The sequence below is a fragment of the Equus quagga genome, chromosome 10 (genome assembly GCF_021613505.1).
Source record: "Equus quagga isolate Etosha38 chromosome 10, UCLA_HA_Equagga_1.0, whole genome shotgun sequence".
Taxonomy (NCBI): Eukaryota; Metazoa; Chordata; class Mammalia; order Perissodactyla; family Equidae; genus Equus; species Equus quagga.
Genome location: NC_060276.1, coordinates 111,031,927 through 111,045,892, shown reverse-complemented (window position 1 = coordinate 111,045,892; position 13,966 = coordinate 111,031,927). Strand labels below are relative to the sequence as shown.

The following is a 13,966-nucleotide window of genomic DNA, read 5'->3' as shown; positions in this document are numbered from 1 at the left end:
ATAGATATTCATAAGTGTTATTTCTTCTTGAAGTGTCCCTTTGATCATTATATAATGTCCCTCTGTGTCTCTCTTTACCTGCCTTATTTTGAAATCTGTTTTGTCTGATATAAGTATCGCGACACCTGCTTTCTTTTGTTTGCTATTAGCTTGGAGCATTGTCTTCCACCCCTTCACTCTGTGCCTGTGTTTGTCCTTGGAGCTGAAGTGTGTTTCCTGGAGGAACAAATTGTTGGATCTTGTTCTTTAATCCATTTTGCCACTCTGTGTCTTTTTATTGGAGAGTTCAATCCATTTACATTGAGGGTGATTATTGATGCATGAGGGCTTAATGCTGTCATTCTGTCACTTGTTATCTGGTTTTCCTGCATTACCTTTTTTTCTCGTCCTGTGTGTTTTAGCCTACCCATTGACTTCTGCAATTTCTTATGCTGGGTTTCTTAGATTTTTCCTTATTTATGTTTTGTGTCTCTGTTCTGTTTTTTAGTTTAGTGGCTACCCTGAAGTTTGTATTCAGAATCTTGTGTATAATATAGTCCATTTTCTGGTGGTCTCTTACTTACTTGGCCTAGACTGATTTAGTCCCTTTCCTCTTGCCCTCCTAAATTATTATTTTCATCTCTTATGCCAACTCGTGTTGTGAGTTTGTGGTTACAGTGATAAGATCATCTTTGCTTTGGTGGTTTCCTTCCCTTTATCCTAATGCTATAGTTGAATATTTCTATCCTATTCTGATCCTATTTATCTGTCTCCCTACTCTGTGATTTGTGACCCCTTTCTCCCTTTTTTTCTTTTTTCAGGTATGAGAGCCTTCTTGAGGATTTCTTGTAGTGGATACAAAGTCCCTTAGCTTTTGTTTGTCTGGAAAAGATTTAATTTCTCCCTCATATCTGAAGGATATTTTTGCTGGAGAGAGTATTCTTGGCTGTACATTTTTATCCTTTAAAGTTTTGAATATGTCATTCCATTTTCTGCTGGCTTGTAAGGTTTCTGTAGAGAAATCTGCTGAAAGTCTGATAGGGGTTCCTTTGTAAGTTAGTTTCTTCTGCCTTGCTGCCCTGAGTATTCTTTCTTTGTCATTCATTTTTGCCATTTTTACTACTATATGCCTTGCAGTAGGTCTTTTTACATTGACAAATCTAGGAGATCTGAAAGCTTCCTCTGCACACATTTCTCCCTCAATCCCTAGATTGGGAACTTTTCTTCAATTATTTCTTTGAGGACTCCTTCTGTTCCATTTTCCTTTTCCACACCCTCAGGAATTTCGATGATTCTTAAATTGATTCTCCTCATTGAATCCACTATTTCTCTGAGATTTTCCTCATTCTTTTTAATTCTTAGTTCTCTTTCTTCCTCTATCTGGAGCCATTCAGCCTGTCTATCTTCGATTATGCTAATTTGCTCCTCTATGGTGTCTATACGTGCATTCAGGGAATCTGTATTCTGTTTTATCTGATCCATTGTATTTTTCACCTCTAGTATTTCTGATTGATTCTTCTTTATAGTTTCAATCTCTTTTGTGAAGTAACTCTAGAACTCGTTGACTTGTTTCTCTATATTTCCGTTTACCTCATTAAGGTTTTGATGATAGCTACTCTGAACTCATTTTCACTTAGTTTACCTATTTCCACATCCTCAGGACTTAATTCTGTATTTTTATTGTTTTCCTTCAGGTCTGGAGCTTTTATAAATTGCTGGATGGTAGAGGAGCGGTTTTTGCGCATGATGGTAGTATTCGGTTGCAGTTATAGCCTGTCACTACTAGATGGGGGTCAAGAGCCGTGCGTTCTGAGCCATCCACCTTCAGCTGCAATGGCGGCGTGCACTGCGGGTTGGGGGAGGAGGGGCACTTTCTCTCACGCACTGACCTGGATTCCGATCAGCTCTCGCTCTCTGGTTTCCTGGGGCCCTGGCTTGATGGGGTCCCCGCAGCAAAAGCTTTCCCCCATTAGCGAGTTTCCGCTGCACGGGCAGTGGGAGTCCTGGACGATCCCCAGACATGCAGCCCCTCCCCCACTCCTTCCCTCACCCACAGCAGCGATCCCAGTCTCCAGGGGAGGGAGCGAAGTTCTCTCTTACCCTGTTCCAGCTCTTCCGAGGGGGGCTTCAGCTTCTGCCCTCTGTCGTCGTTTGGCTGCTGTGGGTCTCTAACGATCTCTGTATTAGTTGAAATTCAGTTGTTCTGTTTTGATTATAGTTTGGAGGGGAGAGAGTCCCGGGTCAGCTCACTCCACCATTTCACTGACATCACCTCCTCTCAGAACCATTTCTGAGAGGTACCACATGTTCCTGTCAGGTAGTGTGGCAACTTTGGCGCTGAGCAGGAAGCGCTAAACATCAGCGGCAACACCTGCACTCGGCGAAGAATCACCCCCAACACTCTGGGATCTTCACAGTCGACTCTTCTGGAGAGTTCCCAGGGGTTCTCTTTTTTTTATATTTTTATTTTATTGAGGTCATAATGGTTTATAACATTGTGAAATTTTAGTTGTACATTATTATTTGTCAGTCACCATATAAATGTGCCCCTTTGACAAATGGATAAAGAAGATGTATGTATACACAATGGAATACTACTCGGCCATAAGAAATGCTGAAATCCGGCCATTTCTGACAACATGGATGGACCTTGAGGGTATTATGCTAAGCAAAATAAGTCAGAGGGAGAAAGTCAAATACTGTATGATCTCACTCATAAGTAGAAGATAAAAACAACAACAATCACATAGAGACAGAGATTGGAGTGGTGGTTACCAGAGGGGAAGGGGAAAGGAAGGAGGGTGAAAGGGGTAATTAGGCACATGTGTGTGGTGATGGATTGTAATTAGTCTTTGGGTGGTGAACATGATGTAATCTACACAGAAATCAAAATATGATGTACACCTGAAATTTATATAATGTTCTAAACCAATGTTATCACAATAAAAAATAAAGTTCGTTTTTTTTTCTTTGAGGAAGATTAGCCCTGAGCTAACTGCTGCCAATCCTCTTCTTTTTGCTGAGGAAGACTGGCCCTGAGCTAACATCCGTGCCCATCTTCCTCTACTTTATATGTGGGATGCCTACCACAGCATGGCCTGCCAAGTGGTGCCGTGTTCCCACCTGGGATCCAAACTGGTGAATCCTGGGCCGCTGAAGCCAAACGTGCACACTTAACCACTGTGCTACCGGGCTGGCCCCCAAAATAAAGTTTTTTAAAGCAAAAAAAATAATAAATGTGCCCCTTTACCCCTTATGCCCAGCCCACAACCCCCTTCCCCTCTGGTAACCACTAATCTGTTCTCTTTGTCCATGTGTTAGTTTATCCTCCACATACGAGTGAAATCATGTGGTGTTTGTCTTTCTCTGTCTGGCTTATTTCCCTTAACATAGTACCCTCAAGGTCCATCCACCTTGTTGCAAATGAGACAATTTTATCTTTCTTATGGCTGAGTAGTATTCCATTTAATATATACCACATCTTCTTTATCCAATCATCGGTCAATGGAGACTTGGGTTGCTTCCACGTCTTGGCTATTGTGATTAATACTGCAATCAGAGCCATTGTTTTTTCTAACACTTGCCATGTTCTTCAACTTTTTTCCTAAGTTTTGGGGATTTTTTTCCTAAAAAAATTTGTTTTAACCAATTTTTTTAACTGGAAACCTAATCAGGAAAATTTTGATGATTTGGAACCTTCAACTACATTTTTTCCCATCATTTTATTTTGGAGAAGGAAGTAAATAAGAGTAAACTCATACAAAAGATTTTTAAAAAATTACTTAGGTATTGGGGCCGCCCCCGTGGCCGAGTGGTTAAGTGTGCATGCTCCGCTGCAGGCAGCCCAGTGTTTCGTTGGTTCGAATCCTGGGCGCGGACATGGCACTGCTTATCAAACCACGCTGAAGCAGCGTCCCACATGCCACAACTAGAAGGACCCACAACGAAGAATATACAACTATGTACCGGGGGGCTTTGGGGAGAAAAAGGAAAAAAATAAAATCTTTAAAAAAAAAAATTACTTAGGTACAATCTGGTCCTATGAAAAGGAAATTGTTCTTCATAATGGTTAGCCTCCTTTATTAAATAAAAATTTAATCATATCACATACAGCTATGTGCCCCATAACAATGTTTTGGTCAATGACAGACCACATATACGACAGTGGTCCTGTAAGATTAGTACCATACAGCCTAGGCGTGTGGTAGGCGATGCCATCTAGGTTTGTGTAAGCATACTCTATGATATTCGCACAACATCCAGATCACCTAACAACACATTTCTCAGAACATGTCCCTGTTGTTAAGCAATGCACAGCTGTAATGAACAGGCAGTAGTGTGTAGGTTAACTGGGCTCACTTGGCTCCTCTCTGGCCAGCCATGTGACTTGGGTAAGTGGGCTTCTCTAAGCCTCAGTTTCCTTCTTTGCAAAGTGGGGAAAATACTAGCCCCGACTGTCCTACCAGGTTGCAAGGATCAGAGGAAAAAATATAAAAATGCCATGAAAACCAAGAAATGTGTTCCTTTAGCTCAAAACTCTTAGATTACCTTAGTGTCTTAAGCATTGGGTTAGTTGAAGATTGTATAGAACCTGGATCATATTGTTCTCGCCTTCCTCCTGAGTCCCACATATGGTATCTGCCTGTCACCACAATCTGTCATGCCACTGGACCTTCTTCCCTGTGCTTCCAATGTATAAAGCTCTTGAACTTCATTAAAAGGCAGTTGAATGGCATATGAACTTGGAAATAATTCCCAACTTTACATTTTAATGAGAGCCAATATATTGGTCAGTCTTAGAACAGTTTTCTTAAGTGTTAAAATTTGATGTCTGAATGGGGTTTATTATCTTACAATTAAATCGAAACAGCCAAGTTACCTGAGTCTTTACCTCAAAGTTTAAAGCAAGCTTTTTATGTGTAATTTCTACCTATTGGACTTCCGAATTTAGGTTTTTCTGTCATATGCAGGTGTTCACGTAAACACAATTTCCCGGCATCAAGTCCCACCCTTCTTATTAGAAGCATGTTTACAACATTTGGAATGGAGCAGTGCAGAAGGGACGACTATGACCCTGACGCAAGCCTGGAGTACAGTGAAGAGGAAACCTACCAGCAGTTCCTGGACTTCTATGACGATGTGCTCCCCGAGTTCAAGAACGTGGGGAAAGTGATCCAGTTCAAGGTGGGCATGCGCAATGCATATGAAGGAGGGTATCGGTTCACTTCCCACTGAAGTACCTGATGGGGTGAGAGGGATAGGGCACAGGCTCTCTGCCTGGGTGGGGACATGGGTGATGGGACAGTACCTGGCAGCCAGGCACTCAGTAAATCTTACTTCCTTCTCTCTCCCTTTCCAGCCCCCTCCGTGCTGATGCGGTAGAAGTAGTTCATGAAATCATAAACATGTACTAGCATGAGTTCCTGGGTGCCAGGGTCTACATTGGAAAGGATCTTTCATCTACTCAGTACCTTTATGGTCCAGCTCTTCCAGGCGATGAATTCTCTGCATAAGGTCCTCAGCAGATAGCAGTCCCAGCATTCACTTAGAGGCTGCATATCATGGAGAATGTGCTCCCTCCCTTCCTTTGTAGCTGGTCTCATTTAAAGCTGCAGTGTACACAGTGTGACACCACTGCACTTACTCCACTTACCGAGTTTGTTGTTGCATTGTGTTGATGGTACCTGCTTACAACTTCCACCCAAGGTGCATGTTCTTTCTGCTGGAGCTACCCAAGAACATAAATCTGGCTTCGTTTTTTTCACCTTGTTTTTATTCATTGGATACTTTCAATGCTGAACATAGTGTTCTCAAAGTCATCGTTTGATGCAGCATTGTTGTTAGTGCCCTGGAGTGGATTCTGACTCATAGCGACCCCGTGCACAGCAGAGCAGAACCCTGCCTGGTTTCTTTGCGCCATCCTCTCACCTTCCAGCGCTCTATCAATGCCCTGCTGCTATTCACAGGTTTTTCATGGCCAGTTTTTCCAGAAGTGGTTGGCCAGGTCCTACTTCCTAGTCTGTCTTAGTCTGGAAGCTCTGCTGAAACTTGTCCCCCATGGTTGACCCTGCTGGTATTTGAAATACTGATGGCATAGCTTTCAGCATCACAGCAACATGCAGCCACCACAGGATGACAACCGACAGACGGGTGGTGTGGTTCCCTGACTGGGAAATGAACCCCAATCGTAGCAGTGAGCACACCGAATCTTATCTACTAGACCACCAGGTGATGCAGCATATGGGGTGCAAAAGAGGCATTCAGATTACACAGAATTATTTCAAAGCATTCCTTCAGGCAAGAGTAAAGTCAGACGTAATAGCCACTGCTCCCGGACCTAGTAGTTGGACTCCTAACATAGTGAAGCCTCTTACTTTGTGATTTGATCAGATCCGAACCTGAATGATTTTCTTGTTAGGGTGGGGAAGATGTCCCATGATTTGGAAAAAGATTGGAATAAAGCTGAGGTTTGTTTCTGCTAGTTGGAAATGACAGCGGAAATTTGGAACAGCCCAGGAACAGAGCCACTGCTAACCAGCAGCACTCGTGAAATTCAAGGGTATATTTCTTTCTGCTGATTCCAAGATTTTTAAAATTCTTTTAAAATTTCTCTTTCCCCTTTACCTTTTGTTTCTGTTGGGTGCACCTTCCTGGCTTTGCACTACTTCTCAGCACAACCAATAAACACTGAGGTGGAAGCGCCTGGCCACACACAACACAGTCCCACATTAGAAGTTAGAAGAACTGGGGCTGCCGGCCCTGTGGCCAAGTGGTTAAGTTCGCATGCTCTGCTTCGGTGGCCTGGGGTTTCACTGGTTCGGATCCTGGGCTCGGACATGGCACCGCTCATCAGGCCATGCTGAGGTGGTGTCCCACATAACACAACCAGAGGGACCTACAACTAGAATATACAACTCTGTCCTTGGTGGGGCTTTGGGGAGAAGAAGAAAAAAAAAAGATTGGCAACAGATGTTAGCTCAGGTGCCAATAATCTTAAAAAAAATAATAAAAAAAGTTAGAAGCAGCACCACTGAGGAGCCAGCGTGGTTTGCCTAGCTCCGCACACTCGAACATGTCACGTTCCCTCTTCGTGCCTTTGCCTCATCCCGAGAGTCGGGATTGGACTGCATCAGTGGCTTCTCTCTCGGGGCGCCCACATTATACTGCTTCCGTAAAGTTAGTGGTGGAGCTGCTTTCAGAACTTTAGAGTCGTTAGTGGGAATCACAGTGTTACTGCATCAGGCTGCACCCGCTACCACGGTGTATGTTTTCTTTTCTTTAGAATTCTGTCAGCCAAGCTCATGCTAATCACATTGGCAGTTATAAATGGAAAGCTGTTTAGTAAATTTTTAGTAGGAAAATTTCCAAAACATCAAATTCATCATGGAAAATTCATAACGGGTCCCTGGGAACCACTGTCTTAAGTGATCTCTAAGGTCCCTGGTGCAGCTGACATGGCCTCCGGGGGCCGGTTAGTCTTCCTTCTAAGGATGGTGTTGCAAACTGTCGGTCACTGCAGATCCCACCTTTTTTGGGATGTTCTAATAAAAATATTCTGGAACAGATTTGTAAAATTATATTCATTTTGAAAATTAAAAGCTAAACATTAGTATGAATGTTTGAGGACCTTTTTATACCATTACATAAAACCAAATCAGATTTGTCACTTTTGAAAGCAAATGATGAAATGTTCAACCGAACTAACTAGTAAATAGGAAGAGTGCATATTAAAATGATATTATTCACACCTTTCAGGTAAGAAATTATAAATTCTATTAATACCCAGAGTGGGTGAAGATAGGTGTAAATTAGTAAAACCACTTCAGAGAGCAGTTTGTCAGTATCTGGTGAAGTTGAAGGTACACGCAGCCTACGGATCAGCACGCTCCTTCTGGTTATGCACACTTGAGAGATCCGCCCGCCTGCGCAGACGCGGCCAGGAGTGCTCTGCAGCACAGTTTGTGGATGAGAAATTGTAAGCAGTTGGATATGTAGTATTAGAGGAGTGGATAAATAAATTTGATAATTTGACATATCCAGTATACGGTAGTTAAAATGAGTCATTAAAGGGGCCAGCCTGGTGGCATGGGGTTAAGTTTGTGTGCTCTGCTTCTTGCGGCCCAGGGTTTGCAGGTTTGGATCCTGGGCGCAGACCTACACACCGCACATACAAAATAGAGGAGGATTGGCACAGATGTTAGCTCAGGGCACATCTTCCTCACCAAAAAAAAAGAGTCATTAAATTTACATGATTACATCTTGAAACAAGAATGTGGAATAAATACGATTTATATAAAATTTTAAAATGTACAAAGCAATACTATACATTGTGTATATATATTTTTCTTTGCATATGTATACCTAAATATGTGTATACTCATATATATATATAATAGACATACATTTATATGTATGTCTATACATAATCTATGTATATATTTCATGGCATGCATATGATATATGTGTATATGCCTGTGTGTATACGATGGCTATGGATAGTTGTATCTCTGTAGATAGGTGTATGTGTGTGCGTGTGTGTGGATGTTGTGTTTGGAGTGTGAAGGAGACGCCCAGCCTCAGAAGAGTGCTCATCTATGTGGTGGAGGAGGGAGAGGAACTGGATGGAAGGGCTTCAACTGGGTCTTTAACATTTTACGTGTTTAAACATTCTCAGTCAAACATGGAAAATATTAGTGTTGAATCTGAGTGGTGTATATGTGGGCTGATTTCTATTCTCTGTATTTTCATGCATGTGTGAGACATTTCATATCTATGAAAAAAACCCCTGGATCCCCAGGGATCAGATAATTGGGGCCTGCAGCGCCTGCTGCGTGCTGAAGTATGCCTCAGATAGACGGGAGAGTGGGGTGGTGTCTCGATTCTGGAATCTTCGATTGATGACTACTTTTGGTAATGTTGGCCTGGGCAGAGTGCATTTGGTGACTGGAGGGCTTCTCTTCCTTAGTTTTGTTTTAATGATAGACTTCTTCATTGCTCCTTAGGTCAGCTGCAACTTGGAACCTCATCTGAGGGGCAATGTGTATGTTCAATATCAATCGTAAGTATTCTGAACATAAACATCTGTATGTTTTGTCACTGTATAGTGTTATAATTGTGTTGACCTCTGGGGTTTTCCCACTAAATATATAGCTTTCATATGCATGGTATTTTAAAAATGTAAATTTTAAGACCTGATATAGAAATATGGAAGAGATTTGAAAATAGTACATTTGTATTTCATTCTTTGTATACTTCCATAGTTTTGAATCTTTTGCAATAGTTATATTTTTACTGATATAATTTTAATAATTAAAATACAAACTGAAAAGGGATAACAGAAAAGAGAATAGAAAAGTATAAATCAAAAGAGCCAGAACTTGAAGCCCCAAGTAATGTCAGCGTGCATTTGGTCCACTAAGAAAGCAGTTAATGTATCATTTCTGCTCATCTTGCTGTTTGCTCGGGCTGCGCCATGGCTAATGGGTTCAAGTCACCATTGTAAGAACAGTCGCTTAGCTGAGAAAGAACAGGCTCTGACACTGGGAAACATTCTGCGTTTTTAATGGTCCGGTCTTTTGGTTTAAGAAGCTTTGACTCAAGCCAACTTGCATGCATCAGCACCTCTCAGAGGGTTAGTGAAACGGGCTCCTGAATAAGCTGTGAGCCTCAGGAGCTTGAATGCTCTAGTGAGGATGCCTAGGGAGGGCAGAGGCAGTGGGCTTGGTCCTACAGTGAACTGATAAAGGGTCAAGGAACACCAGGACTGATCTGCATATTAAAAAGGTAAAGTGCATCCTTTAATTTGTGGTTTAAAGGGAAGAAGAATGCCAGACAGCCCTCTCTCTGTTTAACGGACGGTGGTATGCAGGACGCCAGCTTCAGTGCGAATTCTGCCCAGTGACCCAATGGAAAATGGCAATTTGTGGTAAAATACAGCATGATGACTTTTTTCCCATTTCGGAGGTGTTTTCTATTCATTGGTTCCCCTCACTGGAGCTGTTTTTGCCCCACTTTTATCCCTACTGAATCTTTCATCTCTGCCGTCTAAAACATTGCATATAACATTTCCTGCCCTAACTTGAAAGATGTGCTTTGGGGCGGTCGAGACTGACTTTAGCTGGAGGATCTGGTGAGGGCGCATTCAGTTGGCCTGACTCATCGGACAGTGGCCGAATCAGGAAATGAGTCAGTCCTCTGAGTAGCCAGCAGTTCTGAAGGGCTCATTCTCTTCTGATTTCTATCAGATGGGCTTAGCTGAAGTGTTTATTGTGCAAGTACCTGGAAGCAAAGAGACGGAGCTCCCCCCACCCCTCAGGGGGCACTTCTCTTCCCCTTTGCTTTGCACGCTCCTGCTTGAAACCTCCTATTTAAAAATCTATAATTTATAAAGTCTGAATCTTTGGCAACCTGGTCTTAATGGATGCTGTCACTTAAAAACCATTTATTGAAGAGGAAAAAAAAGGATTTTAGAATTCCTTGCTTTACGCCTTAAGTTTAAAGGCTTGGGAGCTGAAAGAGATGGATCCGTTTTCTCCATAAAGGCAGTCACTTTTGTCCGCTCCTGGAGTCCCGTGATTTCAGGGAGGTGCTTCTTGAGTGTGACTTTGACTGCCCCAAAGCGGGAGACTATTTCACTTGTTTTTTTAAATAATAGCTTTGTTATTTTCCCTAGTAACTAATGATGTTGAGCAGTTTTTCGTGTCCTTATTATTGGCCATTTGTGTATCGTCTTTGGAGAGATGTCTCTTCCTATACTTTGCCTGTTTTTAATTAGGTTATATGTTTTTGTATTTGGTTATAAGAGTTCTTGATTTATTCTACAGACAAGTCCCATATTACAGACATGATTTGCAAATATTTTCTTCCATTCTGTGGGTTGTGTTTTCACTTTGATGGTGTCCTTTGAAGCAGAGAAGTTTTTAATTTTGATGAAGTCCAATTTACTTTTTTCTTTTTTTGCTTATGCTTTTGGTGTCATATCTAAGAATCCATTGCCTAGCTCAGTGTCATGAAGATTTATTTGTATGTTTTCTTCAAAGAGTTTTACAGTTTATGTCTTACATTTCGGACTCTGATCCATTTTGACTTACTTTTTGTATATAGTGTGTAGTATGGAGGTATTTCACTTTTAACTATTTCACATAGTTGGGGAATTTACTGCTTAAAAAAAAAACTTGAAAACTAGAAAAGGATCTCTAAGTTCAACTAGATTTCACTGTTGACAAGAATCTTCCATATTAAAAGGACTTGGTAAATTTAAAGCATTAGGCCAATGTTTATCATCTTAAAGTGTAAAGAAAGTACAGAATCCTTCACTTATTTTTTATTTTTTTTGAGGAAGATTAGTCCTGAGCTAACGTCTGTGGCCAATCCTCTTCTTTTTTGCTGAGGAAGACTGCCCTGAGCTAACATCCGTGCCCATCTTCCTCTACTTTATATGTAGGACACCTGCCAAAGCATGGCCTGCCAAGTGGTGCCATGTCTGCACCCGGGACCCGAACCGGCAAAACCCGGGCCGCCGAAGCGGAACGTGTGCACTTAACCTCTGTGCCACTGGGCTGACCCCCATCCTTCACTTATAATAGGCTCTCTCCTTTGGCTAGGGATCTGTCCTGCCAACACTGCGCCCTCAAAGCACACTGCCACAGGGACTCCGAGGGTTGGTTCTTCAGTGTTAATTAGGGCTCTACGTTGTCCACCAGTGGGATGGAATCCCTAGAAAAAATAACATGGCCACCATTTTGTTTGGTTGCACTCCATACCATAATGGAGTAGGGGAACGGGAGAGTCTCGTTAATTCAAGCTTCTGTTTTGTTACTCTCCACTGTGCCATTTGTTAGAGCATTGAATGTTTTTGAAATTCTGGAAACCAAAACTATGACATCAGTTTATGTAAATTAAGTAATACGCAAGAGAAAATAGTTCTATCACATTTGAACATCAGAGATATACCTTCTGAAAAGGATAAAGTGCCGGCAGTAAACGCTGTGTCCTGACTCTGCCATTGCAGGTTTATTTGAAATACAACAATGTCCAAGAGGAAAACACTGCAACTTTCTCCATGTGTTCAGAAATCCCAACAATGAGTTTTGGGAAGCCAATAGAGACATCTACCTGTCTCCAGATCGGACTGGCTCCTCCTTTGGTAAGAACTTGGAGAGGAGAGAGAGGATGGGCCACCATGACAAATACTACGGCAGGCCACGGAGGAGAAGAAGCCCCAGTCCAGCCCACTCCTACAAAAGAAATGGGCAAGCCGAGAGAAAAAGGAGAAGTAGTCACAGGGGGAAGAAATCGCACAAACACACATCCAAAAGTCGGGAAAGGCACAGTTCACGAAGTAGAGGAAGAAAAAGGGACCGCAGCCGGGGCCGGAGCAGCCGCAGCCAGAGCCGCCGCAGCCAGAGCCGCCGGAGCCGGAGTCAGAGCTCCTCGAGGTCCAGGAGTCGGGGTGGGAAAAGGTCAGGCAGCAGAGACAGAACCATTCACAGTCCCAAATCCAAATAAAGCTATTTTGTTCTTAAATGATCGTATATCGTATTTGTTATGGCTGCTACTTACTTGGATAGAGGGCTCTGAGCTCACATGGGTTAGCAAGGCTGGCAGAACCCTTTGTAGCCTGCCTGGAACCCTATTTAAAAATCCTTTATTCTCTGATCATCAAAATGTATAAACAACAGGAAAATTACTTGTAATCCTAACCCTAAAAGATAACCAGTTAACACTGGGGCATCACTTTAGTCTTTTTTTCTCTTCTTAGGGGTGCATACACATAGTTTTTTACACTAAGATCACATATGGCTACAGTTGAATATGCTTTTTTTCACATAAAACATTGTCATATTTCATCAAGCCCTATTCTTAATGTTATTTTTACTCACTGCATAGTGTGGATCTCAATTTATTCAACCATATTCCTATTAGTGGATTTTTAAGTTAATTTTAATTTTGCACTATTAAAGAATTCTGTGCTATAAAAACAATCCTGTGGTGAATTTCCTTAAATACTTTCACATTTCCGATCATTTCCTTAGGATAAATTACATCAAGAGCTATGAAAGCTGAAGTACTTCCAAATTGCCCTCCAGAAAGACTACAAAAAATTTGTCAACAATAAATTTTGCTGTCCCCACAACACCAAGTTACTTTAATCTTTGCCAATTTACTAACTGTTACGTGTTTCTTTCTGTACGTTTTGGCTAAGCCAAACACTTTTTTCTGCATTCAATGGCCATTAAATTTGGTTGCTTGCCCTTTATTAATAATCTTTTGGATTTTTCTACATGCGATAGCTGAATAGCTTTTTAACTTTAAAATGCGCTTTCTCAGTTTTAAAGTACTAAAGGGTAGAGTCAGTTTCTCCCCGTCCCTTCAACCCCGTATTTGCAGTCCCTCAGCTGGAGGCTCTCCATTAGTGTTCACCTTTTTTATAGTGTTGGAGAGTTCTTTATATAGAAGTAAGTCTTGTTTTTGTCATTTTCAGGAAAATTAGGGACACCGCTACTGACTATGCCTAGTGTTAAAGCAATTCTGGTAAAGAGTGGTCAGAGAACCTTCTGTAAAAAAGCTTAAGGCAAAATATCATTCTTAGATTTCAGATCCTGGAAAAGATGCTCTCGTGTTTCCTTAATTTTTTTTTTTTGAGTCACCTCCTTTCCATGGACATACTAGGGATCCTGCATTTCAGAGCAGGCGGCATTTGGCAACTTGAGATTTGGAAGCAAGGACGTAAGGATGCACAAAATACTGAAATTTCTTCACAATTGGGATTTCTGAGTGCTATCTGTTGAAAATGAGTTCTTTAATATGTGTTCTATAAAAGAAAGGATGTGGTCCAGAATACATTTTACTTTAAGAATGGATTTGTTCTAGACTTTAAATACTTGCTTTACCCTACAAATGATTAAAAATTTTCTGTAACTACTGGATTCACTAACTAAATTCATTATTTTTCAGTACTTTCCTAAATACAGCCAAGATAGATATA

General features: G+C 41.6%; 1 protein-coding gene across 2 annotated transcripts in view; it reads left to right on the top strand.

Annotated features, from left to right (window-relative positions):
* ZRSR2 (zinc finger CCCH-type, RNA binding motif and serine/arginine rich 2) overlaps positions 1-12,508 on the top strand; it is a 31,032-nt gene extending 18,524 nt beyond the window's left edge. For both annotated transcript variants that reach the window (XM_046673531.1, XM_046673532.1), the window contains 4 exons: positions 4,950-5,163; positions 8,982-9,037; positions 9,795-9,904; positions 11,990-12,508. In XM_046673531.1, the coding sequence (XP_046529487.1) occupies positions 4,950-5,163; positions 8,982-9,037; positions 9,795-9,904; positions 11,990-12,486 (877 nt within the window). In that variant the 3' untranslated portion in view covers positions 12,487-12,508. The remainder of the gene's footprint in view (positions 1-4,949; positions 5,164-8,981; positions 9,038-9,794; positions 9,905-11,989) is intronic.
* Positions 12,509-13,966: the final 1,458 nt, after the last annotated feature.